The 22,349-nt window shown below is 37.0% G+C and overlaps 1 protein-coding gene across 3 annotated transcripts in view; it reads left to right on the forward strand.

Moving 5' to 3' along the window:
• The window catches only part of COL11A1 (collagen type XI alpha 1 chain), a gene marked incomplete at both ends in the record, with an annotated part of 145,459 nt that extends 126,471 nt beyond the window's left edge, over nt 1-18,988 (forward strand). For all 3 annotated transcript variants that reach the window (XM_084266324.1, XM_084266326.1, XM_084266325.1), the window contains 13 exons: nt 5,381-5,434; nt 5,860-5,967; nt 6,051-6,104; nt 10,576-10,629; nt 11,483-11,590; nt 12,183-12,236; nt 12,326-12,361; nt 12,481-12,534; nt 13,306-13,555; nt 15,704-15,816; nt 16,561-16,629; nt 17,287-17,520; nt 18,842-18,988. In XM_084266324.1, the coding sequence (XP_084122450.1) occupies nt 5,381-5,434; nt 5,860-5,967; nt 6,051-6,104; nt 10,576-10,629; nt 11,483-11,590; nt 12,183-12,236; nt 12,326-12,361; nt 12,481-12,534; nt 13,306-13,555; nt 15,704-15,816; nt 16,561-16,629; nt 17,287-17,520; nt 18,842-18,988 (1,335 nt within the window). The remainder of the gene's footprint in view (nt 1-5,380; nt 5,435-5,859; nt 5,968-6,050; nt 6,105-10,575; nt 10,630-11,482; nt 11,591-12,182; nt 12,237-12,325; nt 12,362-12,480; nt 12,535-13,305; nt 13,556-15,703; nt 15,817-16,560; nt 16,630-17,286; nt 17,521-18,841) is intronic.
• Between the last annotated feature and the right edge of the window lie 3,361 nt (nt 18,989-22,349).

The raw sequence follows: 22,349 nt of genomic DNA on the forward strand, positions 1-22,349 counted from the left end.
GGGAATCAGAAGAATATGTCTGTTTCAGTGTCCTCAGCCACTAAAATACAACGACATCAATGCAGGTTTTGTGCAAATCTATGTTACCCCCCCGCATACAAACTTAACAAGCAGATATTTCTGTAACTTTTGAAGCTATTCCATTATTTCTGAAGTCTTTTAAGCTTTACAGGCTTTAAAAATAGAGATCATGAAACCCAGTAAATAATGTTACAATTACAAAAATGTAGTAGATGCATCAAGCTTTAGAGCTGTTTCAGAGAGCAATTAGATGCAGTTTTTACACTTTAAAAAAACAAGGGAGGGGCATCATTAAATGTAAGCTGAAAGCTATTTAACAGAAAGTGTTAAATTGCTCTATTTAATAGGCTTGAGTGAACTGACATGCCTAATTAGTTTTATCTATTTTACACAATAATCTATTTGCTTCACCAACTTGCAAAAGATTTATAATACTGTAAATTATTATGGTAGCATTAGCAACCTTATCACTAAAACTGAAATACAGCTTGATTGAATATTAGTAATTAGTATGTTTGCTTGACATCAAATTAGAACTTCCTACTTGTTATACAGAAAGGCTGTAGCTCATCTTAACAGATTGGATATACTGCATCTAATTGTTCCTAGACAAAAAGCATTTTAGAAACACAAATACCATGTCACCCGTGGTTTGACACATTTCCATTTTAGGGAAAATGTATGGCTAAATGTTGCCAAGTAATCCTGTTCTTGAATTCCAACAAAACATTTTGTAGAATCAGATTCTGCAGTACTTGAGTATCTGAATTTGTCAAGCTTGCAGAAGGTCTATATTGTATTGGTATTATACCAGACAAAATACGGCAAAGGATTGAAAGCTTCATACTTTGCTAGCAGAATGAACATGCAGCTGATGAAAACTCATGTAGAACATTTTTTAATGATAGAAGCAATTTCAACAAAAAGCCCTAACAAGACTGAGGGTTTAATGGACAAGTGGTATGGTGACCTTAAGAAATACTACTTAGGAAGTACATGTCAGAACAAGAAGTCTGTTCCAGATTCCTACTTTGAAAAGATAAAATTGAATAGCATGCTATGACCACTCAACTGAAGTCTAAATCAAAATAATATGTCAAATCGGTGAGTAAAACAAAAAAAAAGGATCATCAGAGTATGCACAAAGTGTGTACCCTAACTAATATACCACTTTTCAGACCTAAAAATTGCTATTCCAAACAGTATTTCTACCACTGCCTTTCTGGAAGTTCTAATACCACAGATATACTTGTATCTCCCTTGTACAACTGAAAATATATTCAATGAAGCACAGAATTATTAAGGTTGGAAAAAGACCTTCAAGATCATCTAGTCCAACCATATGAACCATGAAGTTCTGTATTCAGATGAAAAACTAAATATATAGGGAGACCAACAAAATAATTGAAGGGCAAACTTTGTGACATAGTCATTGACAAAGTCTCTCAAAGTACATATACTCTTGATTTGCTTTCTTAATTTTCATTAAGTCATAATTAATGTTTTAAAGACCCTGACTTGTGCAGTATCTGTGCATGTACCAAATCAGATAAATACATGCTCTGAAGGCTTTGTACATCTTTGTAGCCGTAGCACAAGTAGTCGTGTTAATTGTGTGTGCAAGTCTAGCATGGATTTGTGCACATACTGTTTAGAAAATCTGAGCTATGAAATCTATCAAGGGAAACATATAGCTGAAGGGCTTTTGTCTTTAACAAATGGAAGGCCAGATTCTCTAGTTCAATGCAAAAGCAAATCAATGCCCAAAACACCAACTGATCTTAAAATAAATATTCATTGGATCAGACTTTCAGGGACTAGTTTAATATTGACTAAACTCTACTTTTTAATTCAGTGATAAAATGTCCTGTAATGAATTAAACATCTCAAAAGGCCTTCTGATCCAATGCCTGCTCCTCTAGAAATGTTGATACAAAGGCTGAAGGACTAGACCATTTTTTTCCTCAATCTTAATTCTTTGCACCAGTTTTGGGGACTTTTAACTTGTTTGTTTTGCCATTGAGTATTGGTTAATATCTCTGGTTTGAATTCATTGGGTTTTATTTAATGAATGTTAAGTATAGCATGAGGAAAATGGCATAAAGTGATATTTATTCTTAAATACAATCAATAAAAATCAACACAGAAAGTACTTCTTGCTGATGGTTCTCTCAGCCTTTCAGTGTGTTAGGCCCTTCAGTTGTGGTTTCGTTATTAAAGTCAATTAGATGTCCAGGTTACATACACAAAAGGTCCCATAAATCAGTCTAGAAATGTTAGAATTTAAAGTGCAAGACTGATATGTATTTTTGTTCTAAACTGGAGGGCATACTATCTGCTTTCAATAAAAGAACAGATGTCAGTACTGCAACAAAGCCAGTTAGTTGCTGTTCCATACAATGTTAAATAAATCCACAAAAAAGGAAGTGTTTGGAGGAAGTTAGTTTCTTCAGTTCTGGCTGCAGCTTCACACTGCCCCAGCAGAGTGTAAATCATGACTTTAAAATCGAGCTGACTTTCTCTCTTGATTGACAATGCACAGAATGCTTTACAGTACACCAGGTTCTTATCTTAACAGACTGATGAAATGTGGCAATGGTTTCCTGTGTTGGAAATCATGTTTGTAGTCAGATGACAGACTGCCATAAACAGCAGTTTAAATTATGTTAATGAAATTATATAATATGGAAGAGCAGACAAAAAAATATCCAAAAGTTCATGTAACAAAAATTGAGGACAAGTTTGTTTCTGTGTGAGTTCTTTTGTCTTCTCAGTTCAGTTCTGCATAAAATGTATCAGGCAGCACGATCATAAGGTAATGATCGTAAAGATCACTGTGGTAGCTGAGGTGGGGAGGCTGGGGAGCTATGCATTAGGTTAAAATTAAATTATTGTTACTGAGATCTTTTCTGTCAGTTAAAATTTACCAGACACTCAAACAGCTCAAGAGTAGGAAGGTAAGATAAATAATAATTAGCAGTCTTTCTCTGTAGAAGCACCATCTGTGCCATGCCAGCAATCACAGCCTGTTAGAAAGAGCAGTTCATTTAGCTGCTTTGCACTTGGTGCAGCGTTGGCACGATCTGATAATGAATGCACCCCTTTTGTTTAGCAATCATGAGTCACTGTATTGTAATTTAGCGATCGCAGTGTTTTTAGCCCTGCTAATTCATGTTACAGCTGCGTCCCGAGGTTATGCACAGACCGTATTTCTCTAATACAAACTACCACACTCAGCCCTTTGCAGTTTCTTAGGGTAGATTATAACCTGTAAGATAACTTGAGTAAAAGGGATTTTCAAGCAGTAAAGACAATGAGCATGTAAATGAATTTATGTAAGAAAAAAGTGTCTTGTTTCTAAAGCGTTCCCAGGTTGGTTTATATACCTGCTCCTCACTGTTCTTGTTATTACTGAAAATGTGATCCACCCAACCAATTACAACCTACACAAAGGGGTATGTATGTCAGAGATTGTTAAGTGGAAGAGTAGTGATTTAAATTATTCTTCCTGTTTGAAAGAGTCAGCAATTGGACCACGCTTCCCAGGGCTTCTTAGCTTCTCTGTATTTTGAAGAGGTAGAACTAAGTCCTTTACCACTCCAGCTCTTAAAAATACAAGAGAGAGACACAAATGACCAGAGTCCATTGTGGGAAATGTAATTCTTTTTGCACTACCTTTGATGGAAAGCCTGAACTATCTCTGTTGGCCACAAGGTTCATACAGTATTGCAGATGTGCAATTCCACCTGGAGAAAGCTTCATTTCAGAAGCAAATGCATGATCTTAATATATTTCTATGTAAATAGTTATAAAATGAATGTAAACTTCCAGAAATTAAAATTGGTGGAGTTGCTCAAGGTATGTGCCAGTAGTAGTAGATGAAGAAATATATCAGGTTATAAAATGTCTGGGCTAAATGCAACTCTAGTATAAGAAATTATGTTGAGTCAAACTCTGGTCTACAGCCCTGAGCTCACAAAGCATACAGGTAGATGCCTGCCTGGAAGAACGGCTCTTGTCTTTAAAATTAGGAATGTCCTTCTGTGCTTTGCTTTTAGGGGCCTATATCATTTTGGCTTTTGATATGAAGTAAAGAGCAGTCAATAAATGGAAGTGATTTAATTTTTCCTGTTGCTGGTCCTTAGAACATTTATTTTGTGTTTTTTCTACATAACAAACTGCTTGATGTATTAATGAACAGATGAGGCTTAGAGAGTAAGTTTTGTAGATTCAGAAAATCACCTTGTATTTGACCATGTCGCTTTTCTTTCCTTTTGATTTAAGCTGCTCATTGGTTTGCAAGAAATAGCTACTTGTAATAAAGACATTTCCCAGGCTCAAAGTTAACCTTGTAGGAAAACAGTTGGTCCATTATCTTCAGTACATCTTTCCTACACTGAGCATATATAAGAGAAACATTTTCAGAAGAGTACATTAGATTCTAGATACTGCTTCTATTCATAACCTAAGCTATGAATATTAATTTCCTGACCTGAAAATAAGCCCTTGATGTTTCTGAGGAGAAAGCATCTCTTAAGGTTTCAGTGAAAAATGAAGAAAATGAACAATGGGTGATACCAGCAATAGGTAGTCACAGTGTTGCCAGACAATACGTGGCTCCTGTTTTGTGGCCTTCACCTGACCTTTGTCCCATCTCTGCATCCTCCTGCAGTACCAAGTTCTATCTTCTTACTCAAACACAGCATTTTTAAAGAAACAGCAGGAAACCTGGTACCAAGAGCTATTTGTAGTCAGTGCCTCTATTATAATCCTTGCAACCTCTAGTCATGTGTTTTTTTCCCTTTCATATTTACTGTATAATATCAAGGCATTTATCAATATTTTTTTTCTGTCCAAGTGTAATCAAAAGGCTTACTGAGCCCATCCCTGACTTAGAGAATGAAGAATTACATGCTATTCTGTGCACTGTAGAATGACAGGCTCTTTTGGAATCAGTGAATGAACTGCAGTGAATAGATAGAAGCCAAAGCAAAGCACGTTTGTAGCTGTTACTGTGTATGTAAATTAGTGTTGTTCTTTTCCTACTAGTTTTTTATCCTGTTTTTATTTTTTTCAAGATGTTTCTTTGGTTTGTACCTCATCATACCAGACATGTTAGGTGGTATATCTTCTTTCAGATATTCTAAAATCCCAGAAAATTTTATAGAGGGAAAAATAGCTGATATGAAAGTTTGGGATGTTTTTTATCCTGTGAATAAAATGTCAAGAAATAAACTTAATGTTCCTCTGTTAGCATTTAGTGCTATAGTAATTACAGTAGAAATTGCACTCTCAGATTTTTTTCACTGATAATATTTTAGAAAACTGAGATAACGAGCTCAGCCTCCATCTTTTACAGGGACCTCCTGGAGCAACTGGTGCTGAAGGCAGACAAGGTGAAAAAGGTGCAAAGGTAATACATTCAAGATTTTTTTTCAGGAGCATGGAAATGTAAACTATATATAAATGAAAAGTAAATTGCTTAACATGCAGAGTGAGAAACTTATCAAAATAATAATAGCTCAACTGTAAAATCCAAATGAAGTCCCAGAATTAGTAGCAATACACAACCACTTACATGGTAGACTCTGACCACTGGGGGCCTAATTTAGCTTACCCCCATGGAAAAGCAGGATGAGCATGCTTTGCTGGCACTGCACCTTTATAAGAAGCCATCAAAATTTTGTTCTTAAAACCACCCCATGCAGAGCACTGTTTTAGAATAGGTCTTAAACAGAGTGAGAAACCTTTGCTCTCACTTTGCAGCTTGTATATCCCTACAGGACCAAGTTTAGTCAGCACACTCTCTCTCTCAGCTGTTGTCTATGTTCTTTCTAGGGTGAACCTGGTGCAGAAGGGGCTCCTGGAAAAACAGGTCCAGTTGGCCCACAAGGACCTGCAGGAAAACCTGGCCCCGAGGGTCTCCGGGGCATTCCTGGCCCTGTGGTAAGTAAATGGAGCACATAATAATACATTAAGTTTTGCATTTCTTGTATATCCTCTGGTAAATCAAATCTTGTTTTTTCTAGGGAGAACAAGGTCTACCTGGAGCGCCAGGTCAGGACGGTCCTCCTGGACCTCTGGTGAGTACCTTCTTTTCAGTGCCAAAACAGAAAAAGCACCCTTTAAAATACACCATTAACATGTCTGTCTATTTAGAGAAAAATGAATGTGCAAGTCAGCTCTTAGCACAAAGTCACTATTTTTCTGTGCTGGTAAAATCTGATACACAGCTGCTGCCTTTTATTGCTCTACTTTAATAGGCAGCCATGCTGAATGCTGCTGAATTATACCAGGTAAAAAGTAGAGAGGAAGGCAGCATAAACCCCAATTCTTAAAATCCCCTGAATAGAATTAAAAATAAAAACAAAATGAATGACAGAATCAAAAAAAAAAATAATCTACTTCCGTTCCCACATCAGCAAAGCTGAATACCTCACATCATTTTGCTTCCTTAGTACCAGTAAGTTTTGTACATCCATTGATATTACTGACATTATTAATAGGCTAAAAGTCTAGATCATATCTATTCTTTAGAGAAAGACAAAATTTAATCAGAATTAGGGCCAAAAGAGTACTTCTAAGGAAGAAGAAAAGGTGCTGGTTTTATAAAAATAAACAGCATCATGTCAGTTTCTGTTGTTGCAGTCCCAGGAAATACAATCTGTGATGTGCCTGAATGACCAAGCTCCAGTTTCTGGCTATCTAGGGCACGCCACCGTTCTGCTCCTTGTTAATATTATGATTAAAGCAACGGAAACTTATAGATGACATTACCAAATTATATGACTGCTTCTACTTACACTTGTTATTTGAGTGCATTTTTTATAACAAGCTGAAAAAACAATACTGTGAGCACAAATTGCCCAGTATTGGTGTTCTTGTTCAGCAGTATGTGCAGAAATTCAAATCTAAACCAGCAGGTTAATTCTTCACATGTCAAGCAAAGGTGATCCAATTCAGCAGAAAGATTTCACACCCCTTGGTCTCCAAACTGACTGAAGTAGAGTTCTTCTTCACAGTTACAGTTGAGTAACACATTAGGAGTAAAACAAAAAAAAAAAACAACCACAGATTGTCAAAGTTTTGGGGAAAGCAAACATAAGTGTTACACTCTCAAGGCATTTTACAGTTTGCAAGCAGTGTTATCACATCATGTAAAATCCACTCTTGTTATTTTGGCCAGAAGATCAACTTTGCCAACATATACAGGCAGGTTACCTTAGGAGGGAACAGGGCTGTGAGGGGCTTTCCTCTGCTTCAGAGATGATGTGGTTCTTAAAGGGAAAAAGGAAGGCTGAGTAGAAAGTACGAAGGAAATCCTCTGTTCCTTTTCCTATAAGGATTTAGAGGATACAAACAACAGGGGTCCTTGGATAGCCTGAATACTGAAAATTTTTGTGCTTAAGGCATATATGTGAACTCAAAATCTTTCCAAAGAGCATTCCTGCCTCTCCAGAGAGAGCTCAGAGTCTGAACATGAGCTATAGAATCTCCATATCAGACTTCTACAGTATATAAAAATGACAGTGTAAAAAATGGAGCATTTAAACTGAAGTGCTAAATAAATTAAGAGTTTTACCCTGTCTTTCACATACATGTTCATACGTGAATGTCAGCAACCATATTTTCTTTCCTTGACTGAAACATTTTCATGGGTATTTGGGTACCTGTTGAAATTTCAAAAAAAATTTCAAATGTGCAGCTTCTTTAACCTATATGCAAAGAGTTTCAGGTAAATACTTCCCACTTTAGAAATACTTTTTTTCCCAGTGAAATACCTATCTGGTCACAGAATCACAAGGTTGGAAAAGACCTTTAAGATCATTGAGTCCAACCATTCCCATCCTATGCTAAACCATATCCCTAAGTACCTCATCTACCCTTTTTTTGAATGTCTGTCTAAGTCTCATGCATAACATTGCTTCTCAGTCAGAGGTTGGAAGCAAAAAATGAGAAGCTGCAAGTTAAAGGACTCCCCTGAGCTAAATCCCTAATAAAAACCTCTGTCCTCCAAAAGGTTTATGGTGGGACCACTACCATAGTGTTTAAATGATGTGCCCAATTTACAAATAAAATTCACAGAGGACAAAACAGGGAAAAATACTCAGGTACAATTCTGTGCCAAGAGCTAAAAGCAAATGAAAAATTATTACTCATCAATAGTAAGCATCCCTTTTGCACATGTCAGTCACCAGAAGTCTCCAAAAATATCATCAAAAGAGCTCTCTTCCAACATCTGAGAACTTACACATTCATTTCAAATCCAAAGCTGGGTGTATTAATGGACTTTATACTCCCAAATGTACAAGTTTCATCTCAGCTCAACAAGAACTTTTTTTAGATGCATTGCTGCAACTTCATTTTGAATTTTAAGAAAGTAAGTTTATGTGTAAAAGCTGCTGAGGTTAGGTCTCCCTCCTTCCCCTCCCTATACAGTAGATTGCTATCAGAAGAATATGAAAGCAGATCTGCAGTAGAGCACAACACACTGCAGGTGAAAATGTCTGATTCAGTATTCCAAAAGCTTAAAATTTCACTTTTCATTCATGAATTATGTATTTGCCTAGGCTTTTGCATCTAATGATATCCTGAAGTAGAGATGGTTCGGATACGCACTGAATAATAATTTGTACATGAAGTGTTCTGGCACTTTTGAATCTGTGCCAGGTTGAAAAGGTCACTTATTACTGCTCTCCATATCATAACTTCACAGATGTCTGCTGCCAGCAGGAGACTAGTAGTGAGGAGATGCTGACTTAGTCTAGCAGCTCTGCGCCTAATGCATACATGTTCAGTGTGAGATTAATAGCCTCTGAGAAGTGAATGCCTTCTCTGTGCTTGCAGATGTACTGCATGGCCTGAATTTTTCCACCTCATTCAGTTCAAATTACACAAAACTAGCACTGCCATTCTTAGGAGCCTCAGAAGATTTCTCAAATCCCTCAAAATTCTTCCGAAATTATAAATAAGGATTGAAATAATATTTTGTAAAACTGGAGAGAAAAACTAACCAATTTCTGTGCCATCTATCCAGATACATGTTTTTACTATTGATAGTGTCCTTAATGGGTTGTTCTTATGACCCCAGTAAAAATAAAAAAGCACTGTCAGATGGAAGAAGCTTATGTCCAGTTGTAACAAGAAGATTCGTTGTTTTTTGAGAGATGTGCAGAATGTAAGACCTATCCATGTGAATGTGCTTATGCTTCACAGTATTTCCCCATGTAGAAAGACTGCAATGGAGTTTTCCAATAGACACTCTAAGCAGCAGCTTACATTGGAACCACCTGAAAAAAAATTAGTGGTTTGGGTTGTCCCCTCTCCATGTCCACCCCAAAAACACCAAAGTTCTTGTACAATGGTTCTGTTGACCTTATGCTGGTTGTTCACACCTCTGTGTCCTGCCCCAGTATATTTCTCTTTACAGAAATGGAGTAACATTAGGGACAACTAGAGATAAAGCTTAGAATAAAGCACATTTCAATCTTATGAAGTAATGTATGTCTTTACTAGGCTGCAGAAAGGATGGTTTGTAAATACAAATTTAAAATTGTAAGCTGTTTATATGATATGAACCATGTAAGTACCTAAAAAGGTAACAGTATAACACCTCTGTAAAGCAGGGTATTATCCCCATCTAACAAACGAGAAGTGGAGGCCCAAAGAGACTAAGGCAGTGCTTGAAAGCATTTAGGATTGCCCAAACTAGTATTGCAAAGCCTAAGTAATTTGTGTAACTAATCACATTTAGAAAAGTGACAAAGGACCATAAGCTGTCCTGACTGTACACGTCAGTGGAACTCTCTCTTCTAAATCACGTTAATTAAGCTTGCAATTTAGAGTAGAAGAGACTTCAATATTTAGAAAATATAGATTTAAATGCATTATTCATGGTCATACAGCAATTTCAGGTTGCAAGTCAAGGAACCCATAATCCCAAGGCAACACCCTGAGTGCTGAAACAAAATATGAGGTAGTTCTGCAAAATAACAATATTGAGAAGCAGTTATTATTAGCAACCTGATTTCTATTCTGCAAAAATCTTACTGAGCTGTAGTAAACTGGGAGAAAAGAAAACCTAAGAGGATATTTTCCACTATCTTATGAGAGATTGGGCTAAAACATGTGACTAAAATAAGATACAGCAATTAATACGGGAGTAATAATTCAAAGCCTCTGATGTAACCACTAGAAAAAGTAGGTTTTTCAACAAAAGTTGTGTGAATATTTTTTTTTAAAATGCCTTTTGCTTCACTGGATGTTTTCAGTGCTCTTTAAGAGTTTAGATGATTCTTTGCTTCGCAGCTTTCCAATCATACAAACCTTTCTGATTCTCTAATTTAAATGCTGCAGTAAGATCATTCTATCTTTTCTTAGCATACCTTTCAACTTTATCTTGGGCCCTAAATCATATGCCGTCAATCACAACCGTCAACCACTTAATGACTGACTGTACTTTGACTTATACTGCCTTTAATAATGTTTCAAGAAAACATGATGTGTGGCATACATTAAAACTTATTTTAACATTACTTCCCTTGATTTATTTAGGGTCCACCTGGCTTGCCTGGCCTGAAAGGAGATCCAGGTTCTAAAGGAGAGAAGGTATACTTAATCCATTGTTTGCACCTCTGTACTTTTGATCCAGTCTAAAAGTCTATGTAGAATTACCAGAAAGAAACACTAGGGTTTTTCTGTCAATAAGCAAGACAATTCACCATGTCCATCAATCAGTTTCCCAAAGCCTTAACTGCAATTGTGAAGTTTTAAGTCACATTTTATATCCTGCAGAGACACAGAAAGAAACCACACTACCTGTGTGGTAATCTACTCACCTTGCAATGAAAATCCCAAAGACGTTTATGTAAAAAGAACTTTTGGTTCTACAAAACCTAAGTAAGAAGAGATAAAAAGTATTTGAGATTTTTATTTTAAAACAACTAAATGTAAATATTTAAAAGCTGCAATATTTTCTTTTGAAATAATGGACTGAGACATCCAGGATAACATTTTCTGGAGTCCTAACAATTTATTGATTGCTTGTGTATCAGAGAAAATCCATATAAAGGGATATGAATGTGATTATATCTTGTGAATTTCAATTCTTGTTTCTGTGCCTGGATCACGTGTTTATACAGCTATACTATGTGTGGGAAAATGTGCAACCTATAATATGCTTGTAGCATCTAAATGTGGAAGTTGGTGTGTAATTTCTACCCACAGGCATGGTTACTTCTGTATGTTTCAGTGAGGGCTGTGTTGCATGGATCTCTTTCACTGAAAAAGCGGCCACAGCCTGCAAACAATCTACAAGTCTGCAGTGCTTTGAGAATAATTTATTTTCAGATTGTTAACTAGCAACACTGATGTAATTTGAAAGTTCTAATTTGGGTGTTTGCAAAGCACATTTACTTTTTATATATTGAGTTTTAACTCTGTTTTCATCTGTCTTGTTTAGGGGCATCCTGGTTTGATTGGCCTGATTGGACCTCCAGGAGAACAGGGTGAAAAGGGTGATAGGGGTCTTCCTGGACCACAGGGTTCTCCTGGAGCCAAGGGTGATGCAGTGAGTAAAACCTATGTGTGTTTTCATTCAAGCTCCATGCAAGCAAAGAGTCTTTTTTTTCAACAGACATAAAGTTGCTATACTCATTTAACTCCCAAAGCCTCCTGCTAGAGTTTAAAACCCTCCTGGGCATTGTACAAAACCAGTGAAGCTAACCAGCAAGATCACAGAGCTTTTCAGAAGGTGAAGGATACGCATACCCCTAAGTTAGGGACACCATAAAACTAGCAGTACTGATCACAACATGCTGAAGTCCACTAGGAAGCTACTAAAGTAGTTACTAAAGTAGCTTCCTTTTGCCTAGTTAGTAAGACATGTTTTAAGGCACTATGTACAATGGGAGGTTTCCAAGCCAATCTGAAGGCAAATGCAACTCTTAAGTACTGCAGCATAAGAACAACTACAGGCAACTCAACTGTCAGATAGTATTTTAAACTTACCAACTATTTTGGACCATAGCAAATGGCCTGTATCAAAACTCATCTGGGTAAATGCTTCGTAGGACTGCCTGTTTCAGACATATGCAATTCTTAAATCCAGTCCAGTATGTAGAATACTTTAGATCTGTACTTATTCTTTTATTCCTTCTTAGGGAATTTCTGGTCCTGCAGGTCCACTCGGACCCCCTGGTCCTCCTGGTTTACCTGTAAGTAAATCCATCCAGTCCTCCTGTTCAAAACACTCCCAAGTTCTGAAGAATATACACCAACTATATTTATATGTTCTTGCCCGTAGGGTCCCCAAGGTCCAAAAGGTTCCAAAGGATCCAGTGTGAGTAATTCTCCTCCTTTTTTTTTTGTTTTGGGGGGGGGGGTTGTTACTTAACTTCTGTTTGTGTTACTTTTTAACATTGTGTAGTATGGTCAACACTACATTTCTTTGCTTTGTAGGGTCCTGCTGGTCAAAAGGGTGACGGTGGGTTACCTGGTCCACCTGGTCCTCCAGTAAGTAAGAACCGTGACTGGACATGCATGCACATTAACCATAACCCTGTTTTGACAAGGGTAGAAAATGCCATTACTGAACTTGCAGATAAGAAAAATACTGATTACTGAAAACTCATTTTTCAGGAAACACTGATCACCACCAACAGCCATGGACATACATTGTCTGCACTGAAAAAGCCATTAGAAAGATTAAAATTTAAAAAAAAAAAAAATCCCCAAACAAAAAACCACCCCTGACAAGCACAAAAAGACCTTGCAATAATTTTGTATTATATTGCACAGGAAACTGAATGATTTTGGTTTCACCCTGTTAATACTTTTCTAAAATGAAAACAGTCCAAATCTGAATGAAGTGTTTCAATTTCTTGAAATGAAATATTACTTTACAGTCCCCAAGTGGAATTTTAAAGTTTTATCATTTAGTTTTCATTTGCCATGGGTTGTGCCTGTGCTTGAGAGAACTGCTGGGGTAGAAACAACTGCAAGTCAGCTCTGCACACTTAACTTACATGCAGGCAGCACTCTCTTCCCCAAACAGCAACGTAGTGGGAAGAGTTTAGAGTACAACAATGGTTTGGCCTTCTAAAGTCATCCTTTTCTGCAAGTAAATCAAAGCACATAGACATATCTGAAGGAGATATGTGAAATAAGGAAATAAAGAATTTGAGCAAAGCCTATTCAAAGCAACCCCAAGCTGTCTTCCTCTATGCATGTATGCAGCTGTGAAAGAAACAGAAAAGTGAAACAGGTACCTTGTTTTCCACTCAGGGTCCTCCGGGTGAGGTAATCCAGCCGCTGCCAATCCAGTCACCCAAAAAGACAAGAAGATCTCCTGACTACATGTTATCTGATGCTGGTGATAATATTCTGGATTATTCCGATGGCATGGAAGAGATCTTTGGTTCCCTGAATTCACTGAAGCAAGACATTGAGCATATGAAGTATCCAATGGGCACTCAGAATAACCCAGCCCGAACTTGCAAAGACTTGCAGCTCTGCCATCCAGACTTCCCAGATGGTATGTTAACATGGCACGACAAAGGCAAACAATGCTGAAGTTATGATCTGCTAAAGATACTTCAGCAGAACAATTAGTTCTTGGCAGATAGTTAATATAGTTGTTCAATACAGTCAGTCTTGTTATAAACTTTTATACCTCCAAAAGCGCATTTAAAACGTTAAGATGTTGTCTTGGCAAAAGCCAAAATTCTTTAAATATATAACCTGATCTGGTTTTAGATCTGAAACCTTTTAAAGTGCTCAATAACAAACAATTATTGCTTTGGAAGGTGATCATTGCATTTCCTGAACTCTCCAAACAGGAGGGAGGAAGAATTGATGCTACTTAGATCAATGGAAAGTAAAATCACAAATGTCAGCATCCTGGCATAGCTGATAGCTTCTTTTAAAAGAAACGAGAATTATTTTAGTAGCTGTGTACTTCAACCTAGCATGATAATGAAAAATAGCATTGGTACCATGAGACCTACTATTGGTTATAACTCAAAAAATTACTATTCTTTTATCCTTAGCAAATAGACATTCAAGATTCTCTAAGACTGTTTAATCCTAATAAGTACGAGCTTAATAATAAAATTCAGAGTAGTACGAACAAGACACTGTGTTCTGAAGAACTATCTTGATTAATTAATTCTTTGTTGTTTTCTATTTTTTTCTGAGTTTATCCCTCTGGAAAGATTTAAATTAAAGCCAACCTTCACAGAATTTTCATCCTTTCATATTTTTTTTTCAATTGCAATGGATATTTTTCTGAGTTCAAAGCAATACATCTATGGTTTTAAATGGGAAGGAAAATACATTTTGACAGCTTAATAATATTTTATTGCTTTGACTCTAGATACATAAAACCAGATGATTGCCTTGAGGAGTAGTTAAGCAGTGAACGTACTATATGAAAAGTATATATTTTAAAATTCACTACCTCCATAATAATGGATGTTTTTATAGAACACATTCACTTTCTTCATTTACCAGTATTTGCTTATTATCTGGAGCTTTCTTCATATCAAAGTAATCTTATTTTGCTTAAAATAAAAGCAAATGCATTCATTAAAACAGAATTCTCCAGGAATAAGACAGACAGGTAAGAAAGACTGTTTTCAATAAATACAGCCTGAATCCATACAATTTTAAAATACCATAAATGCTTTGTTTATGCCCTGTATTCAGAAGATAGAACTGTGAAAGGATTTGAAAGCCTCTTTGAAACCTTCACTATTTGCTTGAAACCAGATTAGAACAGTAGTGTCAGAAAATCATTTGCTGTCCTGCTGTGAAACTAGCTGGAGATAAGGATCCTGATCATAAAAATCATCATTGTAATTAGAATGGAAGATTTTTAGAAGCGATGACTTTGACTGGGCCTTGGATGAACAGCAGTGCTCTCCCATCCCCAGCCTTTGCTCACCCGAGCATTGTAGGGCCTGAATTCTCAGCCACCTTAACCTGGTGGGACTGCTGAAGGGATGGGAAGTTTCATGAGAGTTTGAACTGTCTTTCCCACTCTGTCACCTAACCAAGCACTGGTTAAGTGTTTTTATCAACTGAAGCAGCCTGAAAGTTTCACTAGTGTTGCAGTTTCATCTTTGCTTGAGGCATCTCTGAATATAAGTGTTAGGTACCTGTGACATCTACCACCTCACCAAACCCTGTGCAAACATCTTTTTCTGTAAATCGGTATGGAGATGACTCCAGATTTTGCTCTCTGGCTTAAGCAGTAGCTTATTTCTGCCTAAGGCTGCCTCTGCTCTGCTTTCAAAAGTGCTGTCACCATGAGTGTAAGCTATACTTGTAGCTGAAATTCTGAAATGGCCAAGTGTTGAGACCTGCAATGTGTGTTTCACACGTTATGTCCTCCCTCTAGACTGAGGTCTCCACAGTTCCTCCAAAACCTTAGCAGAATCCTGCAATGGAGTCATGGTTTGAAGTAAAATTAGACAAAACCTAAAGGATGCAGATACCTTTCATCCTGATACTGTCTTTCATAAGCAGCAGCAAATCACAAGGCAGAAGAGAGACCGTTGCTTCCTCATCACTGAGATAACTCTGCTACAAAACTTAGGAGGATCATTAGATAGCAGCAAACCCTGAATCTTCCAAATACCATTTCTACTACAGAAGGCAACTATTTTCTCATTTGTTTTAGGGGAATATTGGATTGATCCTAACCAGGGCTGTTCTGGAGACTCCTTCAAAGTATACTGCAATTTCACAGCAGGTGGGGAAACTTGCATCTACCCAGATAAGAAATCTGAAGGAGTAAGTACCAATCTATGTTTTCAGTTGGCTGTTGACAGGTCCTACCTACACTACTGCAACATTGAACTAAGCAGGATAATTACACTGTCACATTTTCACAGATCTGTCTTTCTGATTACATTGAAATTTGCATAAATCTGAATGAAGAAGTAAAATCGAGTTAACCAACAACATTTTAGATAGGGAACCTAGGCACCTGCTTGGTAACCTGTCACTGCGTTTCAGAATGCACCATAGCTGTGCAGCCAGTTCAAGTACATAACCTAGCATTTGACACCTTTTAAACTCTTACTGTCTTCCTTGTCTGGGTTCATTTATACCTATGTAAATCACTATGTATTAACAGTGTTCTCATTCTTATCAGTTATTTCTGAGGGAGCACATAGGGTACAGGAAGGCTTTCTTGAGAGAGGTCTATCAGCATCAACACCAGTGAAAACTCCAATTTAGACACTCTTCATAGCAGCACTTCATACTGGCAGATTACCCGAATCTTAACAGAAGAAACAGAACTTAAATAGAAGTAGCTCACTTTATAGGCTATTACTTTGGATTCCATTTAATGTCACTAATTTGAAGGCATTCTATACATGAAAAACATCCTATTTTAGAGCTTCAAAGAGGCTGAGATCTCAGAATAAGAACCACTTTTTACTATCTGATGTGAAATTTGTCCCAGGTAATGTAAAACTTTATCTGTTAACTTATTTTTTAAATAATTCGCTCTGCTGTTTTACCATACAGGTGAGAATTTCATCATGGCCAAAGGAGAATCCAGGATCTTGGTTTAGTGAATTTAAGCGAGGCAAGCTTGTAAGTTCTCACTGCAACTTCACAGTTATTTACAAAGCCAGTACATGTCAGCAGATCCCAAGGAATTTTATAAATATTTGGATAACGAAAAGACTTCTCAGCCCCAACCTTTTTCCCTAAATATTAGAGCAGTACTATGGCTTCTTGCTACTGGACAGCAAGAGGCTGCTCTGTATTCTCCCACAATGATCCCAGTGGTCTCCTGCACAGGCCATACATCACCACTGAACCACCATAAAGCAGTTGGAGCATAGATCCCCTTCCCCATTCTAGGTAACTGGAAATACACTTGAGTATGCAAAGATGAGACTGAAGGTTGACACAACTTTATAATTAACTAAAAACAGATTCCTGAAGGAATTCCACTGGTTTACACTATATACTATACACGGTATGGTTTACACCATGCTGTGTCTTTCTTATTAGAATGAAGCTAAAATATGTAGTTCTTCATCCTAAATATATTGCTGTAAAATGAAAATCTATTTACTGAGCCACAGCTTTATTGAACTTAAACACTCTCTTAGAAAAATATGAAATCAACCACCACACTAAATTTTAAGGACAGTTACATGGTTCTTTCATCAACAATAATTGTGTTTTGCATTTTAACAAAGGAAATAGATAAATATTTTTGTAACTTCTTATATTTTGCAGCTTTCCTACTTGGATGTTGAAGGGAATTCAATTAATATGGTCCAAATGACATTCCTTAAACTACTGAGTGCCTCTGCCAGACAAAATTTCACTTACAACTGTCATCAGTCTGTAGCTTGGCATGATGCATCATCTGACAGCTACGACAAAGCACTAAGGTTCTTAGGATCAAATGATGAAGAAATGTCTTATGACAACAATCCTTACATCAAAGCTCTTCACGACGGCTGCGCAGTAAGTAGAGGTTCAGAAGAGTCTTTAGGAAACCAACTTGTCAGTTAAAGTAGAAATCAAACAAATTCATTTTTTCACAGCTTTCTTCTGAGAAAAGCTTTCTAAACATTTCATTTCTAATACTGTCTTTCAGTAGATTTTTAACTACAGTGCACTAGAACCTTATTTAATTTGCATATGTTAAAAAAACCAAACAAACTCAAAAAAACAATAACAGCAATGGAACAAACCTGGCATGGACACACACTGTCAGCACCAATGTCCTGAAACTAGCCTATCTGCTAGTATGAGCACAGTACAAAAGAGCACCAGAAGTAGCACAGCATAATCAGGGAAAGCAGTCCATCAGCAGAATATATTTATACTCAAAAATACAGTCATACACAGACAGAATATTTAGTGAATACAGTAAAACTATGTGTATGAACTAAACAGTATGTACATACCCAAACATAGTGAAGTAATTGCCTAGTTAGATGTGTGACTTTGTGTTCCCTTTTCTCATTTTTTGGTAGTCAAAAGCAGGTGAAGTTTGTGGATTGTACCTTTCAGGATTCTCTCTTAGCTGTCCTAAAAATCCCTGGAGTGTCCAAACTGACCACTTCTCCAGCAGGATCTTTATACACATTGTAACTGTTCCCTCTTTTCAGATGTAGCATGGTTTGTACTGAACACTTTGAAACAAAGACATCAAAGGAACAAGTGACAGTTGAAACCTCATTAATTATTTTGGGTTTGGGAGCATTTTGAAGGCAATTATGAGGAGTCAGTGATACAGAGAGCTGAGAGCTGAAAGTGCCAAGAGATACCTAACTGGCACTGAGACAGAGATGCAGCTCAGGTAGATGCAGAGTCTCCTCCCTTCAGGAATGAGATTCTAATACATAACTGCTTCACGTCAGCCTTTCTCTATGTCCTGTATATTTATTCTGCTGCTGTACTATTTTGTGAGATGGTTAGAATCTTTCCTCTTAGACATGGATCCTTCTTCTGTCTTTCAGAACCAATTACTGATTTCTTTACAAGGCAGACATATGCACTGTTATGAGAATATTGATATTATTTATTGAATAGCATAGATGTGAACCCATAATTCTCCAAGAAATATTTAATGTCTTAGATAATTTTTCATTTGTAAGCCTATTCTACCACTCAAAAAGCTATGGACCACTCTTTTTCACATTTTTAAAAAAAAATCCAAGAAAACACAAACTTTTAGAGTTTCTTCATATCTGTTCCATGAGGGGGCAATAATTTATAAATTCTATGCTCCAGACACAGCACCTGCTCTGGTATATAACTAGTTCTTCTTTTTTTACAGTCAAGAAAGGGCTACGCCAAAACGGTGATCGAAATCGACACGCCCAAAATAGACCAAGTGCCCATAGTTGATGTGATGATCAATGACTTTGGTGACCAGAACCAGAAGTTTGGATTTGAGGTCGGTCCCGTCTGCTTCCTCGGTTAAGCTTCAGACAAAATCAGATCAACAAAAATGCTGCACTTTGGTGCTACCAGCCCACTTCATGCCACATGCAAGTTTTGAATAAGGATGGCATAGAAAATAAGTCTTGCTGTGTATGTCTTACCTAGAAAGTAATTGTTGCCCTTGTAGGGCCAGAATCACATGACTTAAACTTATTTTGCAAAGATGCTGTGGCACAGACAGACAACATAGGCATCACTCTAGGAACACCCCCCTTTGGATTCCTTTGGTGCTGAAAAAACAAAAAAAATGACATGGTGCTCCTTCCATTGCAACAAAGAGGTGTTAAGAAAGTGTTTAATAAACTGTAATTATTCTATGTACAGTACTATACTGTTATTTCTCTGTCCATTTCCAAAACTTGCATGTGTCTCTGAATTGCATCTGGCTCTTACTCTATAATTACAAAACTACATTGTCAATACTGTGTATGTATTCTGAACAAATACAGCTGTAATTGCCAGTGAAGCCAACTCCATTTCTGATTAATAATAAAATCCCTTTGTATATATTGTTGTTGAAGAGCTTTGTTATTTGAAGTCGCCAACAAATCTAAAGGTGGCAAAACTGGAAGAGCTTGAGCAGCACACAAACAACTCTTTTCTGCTGAAATTACTTTGTGATGAAGAATTTCAATAACAAAAGCACCTTCAAAGGTGCTGTGTTCCATGGTGCTATACCTCAGACTTTTTCTTTTCTAGTTCCAGAATTTCATAAGAAACATGTATATACCTAAAATAAATAAGTTTATATTTTTGGGTGGGGAAAATATGTAAGAGAAAAAACCCCAACAACTTCTAAGAGATCTGTTAAAGATCTGTGTGAAATAAATTAGTCATGTAGCTTTCCTTTTTTTAATTAAATTTCATCTGATTTTGTTTCCATTGTGCTTATTTGGTCTGCATAAATATTAAAACTGGATTCTAAGCAGTTATTTATGGATTTTTTCAGTGTTTACTTAGATTTTTATGTAAGCAATGATGGATGTTTGCTTCCTGAACTGGATACTGCAAGTTCCACAGAACAGTCCTATTCCATGTTTGCCCATCCCATTAATATGAATTATTTTTTCCTGTTAGTTCACCTGAAGGCCAGGGATGCAATATGTCTAGGTCATGTGATTCTACATAGTTGCTAAGCAACACATGAGGGGACTACTTCCTCCAGAGCTTTCTTAGACCCAAACTGTTCCAATTTGCCATTCAAATCTCTCCTAAAAAAAAATAAAAATTGGTTTGGCCTTCCCTCTGAACATTTTATGCAGGTAGTTGGAAGTAGAAAGTACATTTTAGCTTTACAACACAAATCCTTTTGTAATTATTTTTCATAATATATGTAAGACTTGAAAAGAAATGTTTGTTTCTATTTCTTATAAATTGTTAAATTAAATAGTACTAGTTTCTGCTGGCTCATTTCCAACTGGCATTTTCTTATGCACGTTTATACATGTAAAAGTGAGATTTTAAAAGTCAACTTCTTGCTGTTCATATTTTCTTTTATTTTTGAACCAAAGTTTGTAACTGTCACCTCAAAGAGGAAAATACAAATTTTATTAATAAAATCAAGTCTTGTCTACCTGGATTGGTTATCCTCTTTTTTTCCAGCCTCCAGAACTCACCCACTGTATTCCCACAATGTCACTCTGCTACCTGACCATCCAGACTCAACAAAAGTTACCCTACTACATGTCCTGAAAACACTGGGCAACAGCCCATAGGAAGTAAGCCAATAAGAAACCAAGGATCAGTATTTTTCACTCCACAAATTCAAAACCTCTGTCATCACAAAAAGATTGGAATTGCTACATGACATCTGGATTTTATTTACCTCTAGAGACACAACAGAACATGGATGTTCTGCGACCTTGAAGTTTCACTTTACCTCAGAGCAGACCAGGCAGTTTTTCCTGAAAGCTGGCTTGGAGCCACTGTCTTAGCATAGAAAAGCCATACCAGAGGTAGCACACAGCTTCTTCCCTGCTGCTGTCATGTTGCATGGAAATGGAGTACACAGGCACACAGCAAACACCACTATTAGAGACTGAGGCAGTGTTCTGTCCCAAGTAACATGCACATACCTGAGAGATTTAAATGACGAGCTACAACTCAGTGGGGGTAGAGTTTCTTCTCCTCTCTCCCCCCTTTCCTCTCTCTAGTGCAGGATGGGGCAGTATCAGTTCATCACGACCGTTGTATCTCTTGAAAATCTTAATAAAAGGTAATGAAGATTTTAGTTTTTTAGTCTAAGCAGTCCTTATCCCTAACACCAACAGCCACTTTGTGACACAAAAAACTACCATCTGTTTCAAAGAATAGGGAGAGTTATTTGCTTAAGATTTTTCCCTTGAGGAACAGCTTTGTTAATTATAAAATGAAGCTTCATTTACTAATGGCTGAGATGCCTTAACAACAATTGATTTTCTATTACAAGCACAATCATTTTTCTGTGAATTAACATCTATTGTACACACACCCAAATTAACTTGAAAGGGACAAAGATGGGATATGAAATGTCATGTCTGTTATATTTACCTGGAAAGGTGTTTTATTTGTGTTCCTTTTCTAGGCACATAAATAATTGAGATGCTTGTCATTAATTCAGTAAAATGCAATGCCAAGATTAGTGCAAAGGAGCAGACCGCTCTAAAGCTATTTATTCACCGTGTTTTCAACAAGGGCATTGAAGATGATCACAGTGAAGAAGGCTGTAAGTCTCAGACAGAAGCTGTTAAGAATTCAGCAGAGGGACAGGGATCTATGTGTCTTCTCTACTCCCCAGTAAAATCTAAGAAATTACTTTTTTTAACATGAAAAAGACATCGTAGCTACACCTTGCTCAAGCATAGAAGTCCAGGTTGCATGACGAAAATGCCAATGAAAATTAAAATTCAGGCTGTCCAATATGCTGCCACTACATCATCCACTAAAACAATTTTAGAAATAGAAGATTACCAAGGGCCCAGTCAGTGGATTACAGTAAAACCCACAAGTAAGCAGTCAATGCATCTGTTTTCTCTTCCCTGTGCCAATTGTTCTCTTCAAACCCAGCATTTAGTCTCCAGGAAAAACCTTGAGCCTGTTACCTGATTTCCTTTCACCATCACTTGATCATTTGCATTTTGCTGTTTACCTGATGGCCCTTCAATGCCTAACACTACATTCCACAAGCTACTGCAAGCTAGTAGTCACAGCAGTCTTCAACTTCCTGACTGTCAGCCATTCTACACCCAAGTGACTAACATTATTCCTTTTTCCCCATACTCTGGTATTTTCAGAGCAACGTAAGGCTGAGCAAGGATAATCACTCAAACTCTTTCATGATTTTAAAACAAAAAGAACCAAAA

The sequence above is a fragment of the Gallinula chloropus genome, assembly GCF_964237585.1.
Source record: "Gallinula chloropus genome assembly, chromosome: 6".
Classification (NCBI taxonomy): Eukaryota; Metazoa; Chordata; class Aves; order Gruiformes; family Rallidae; genus Gallinula; species Gallinula chloropus.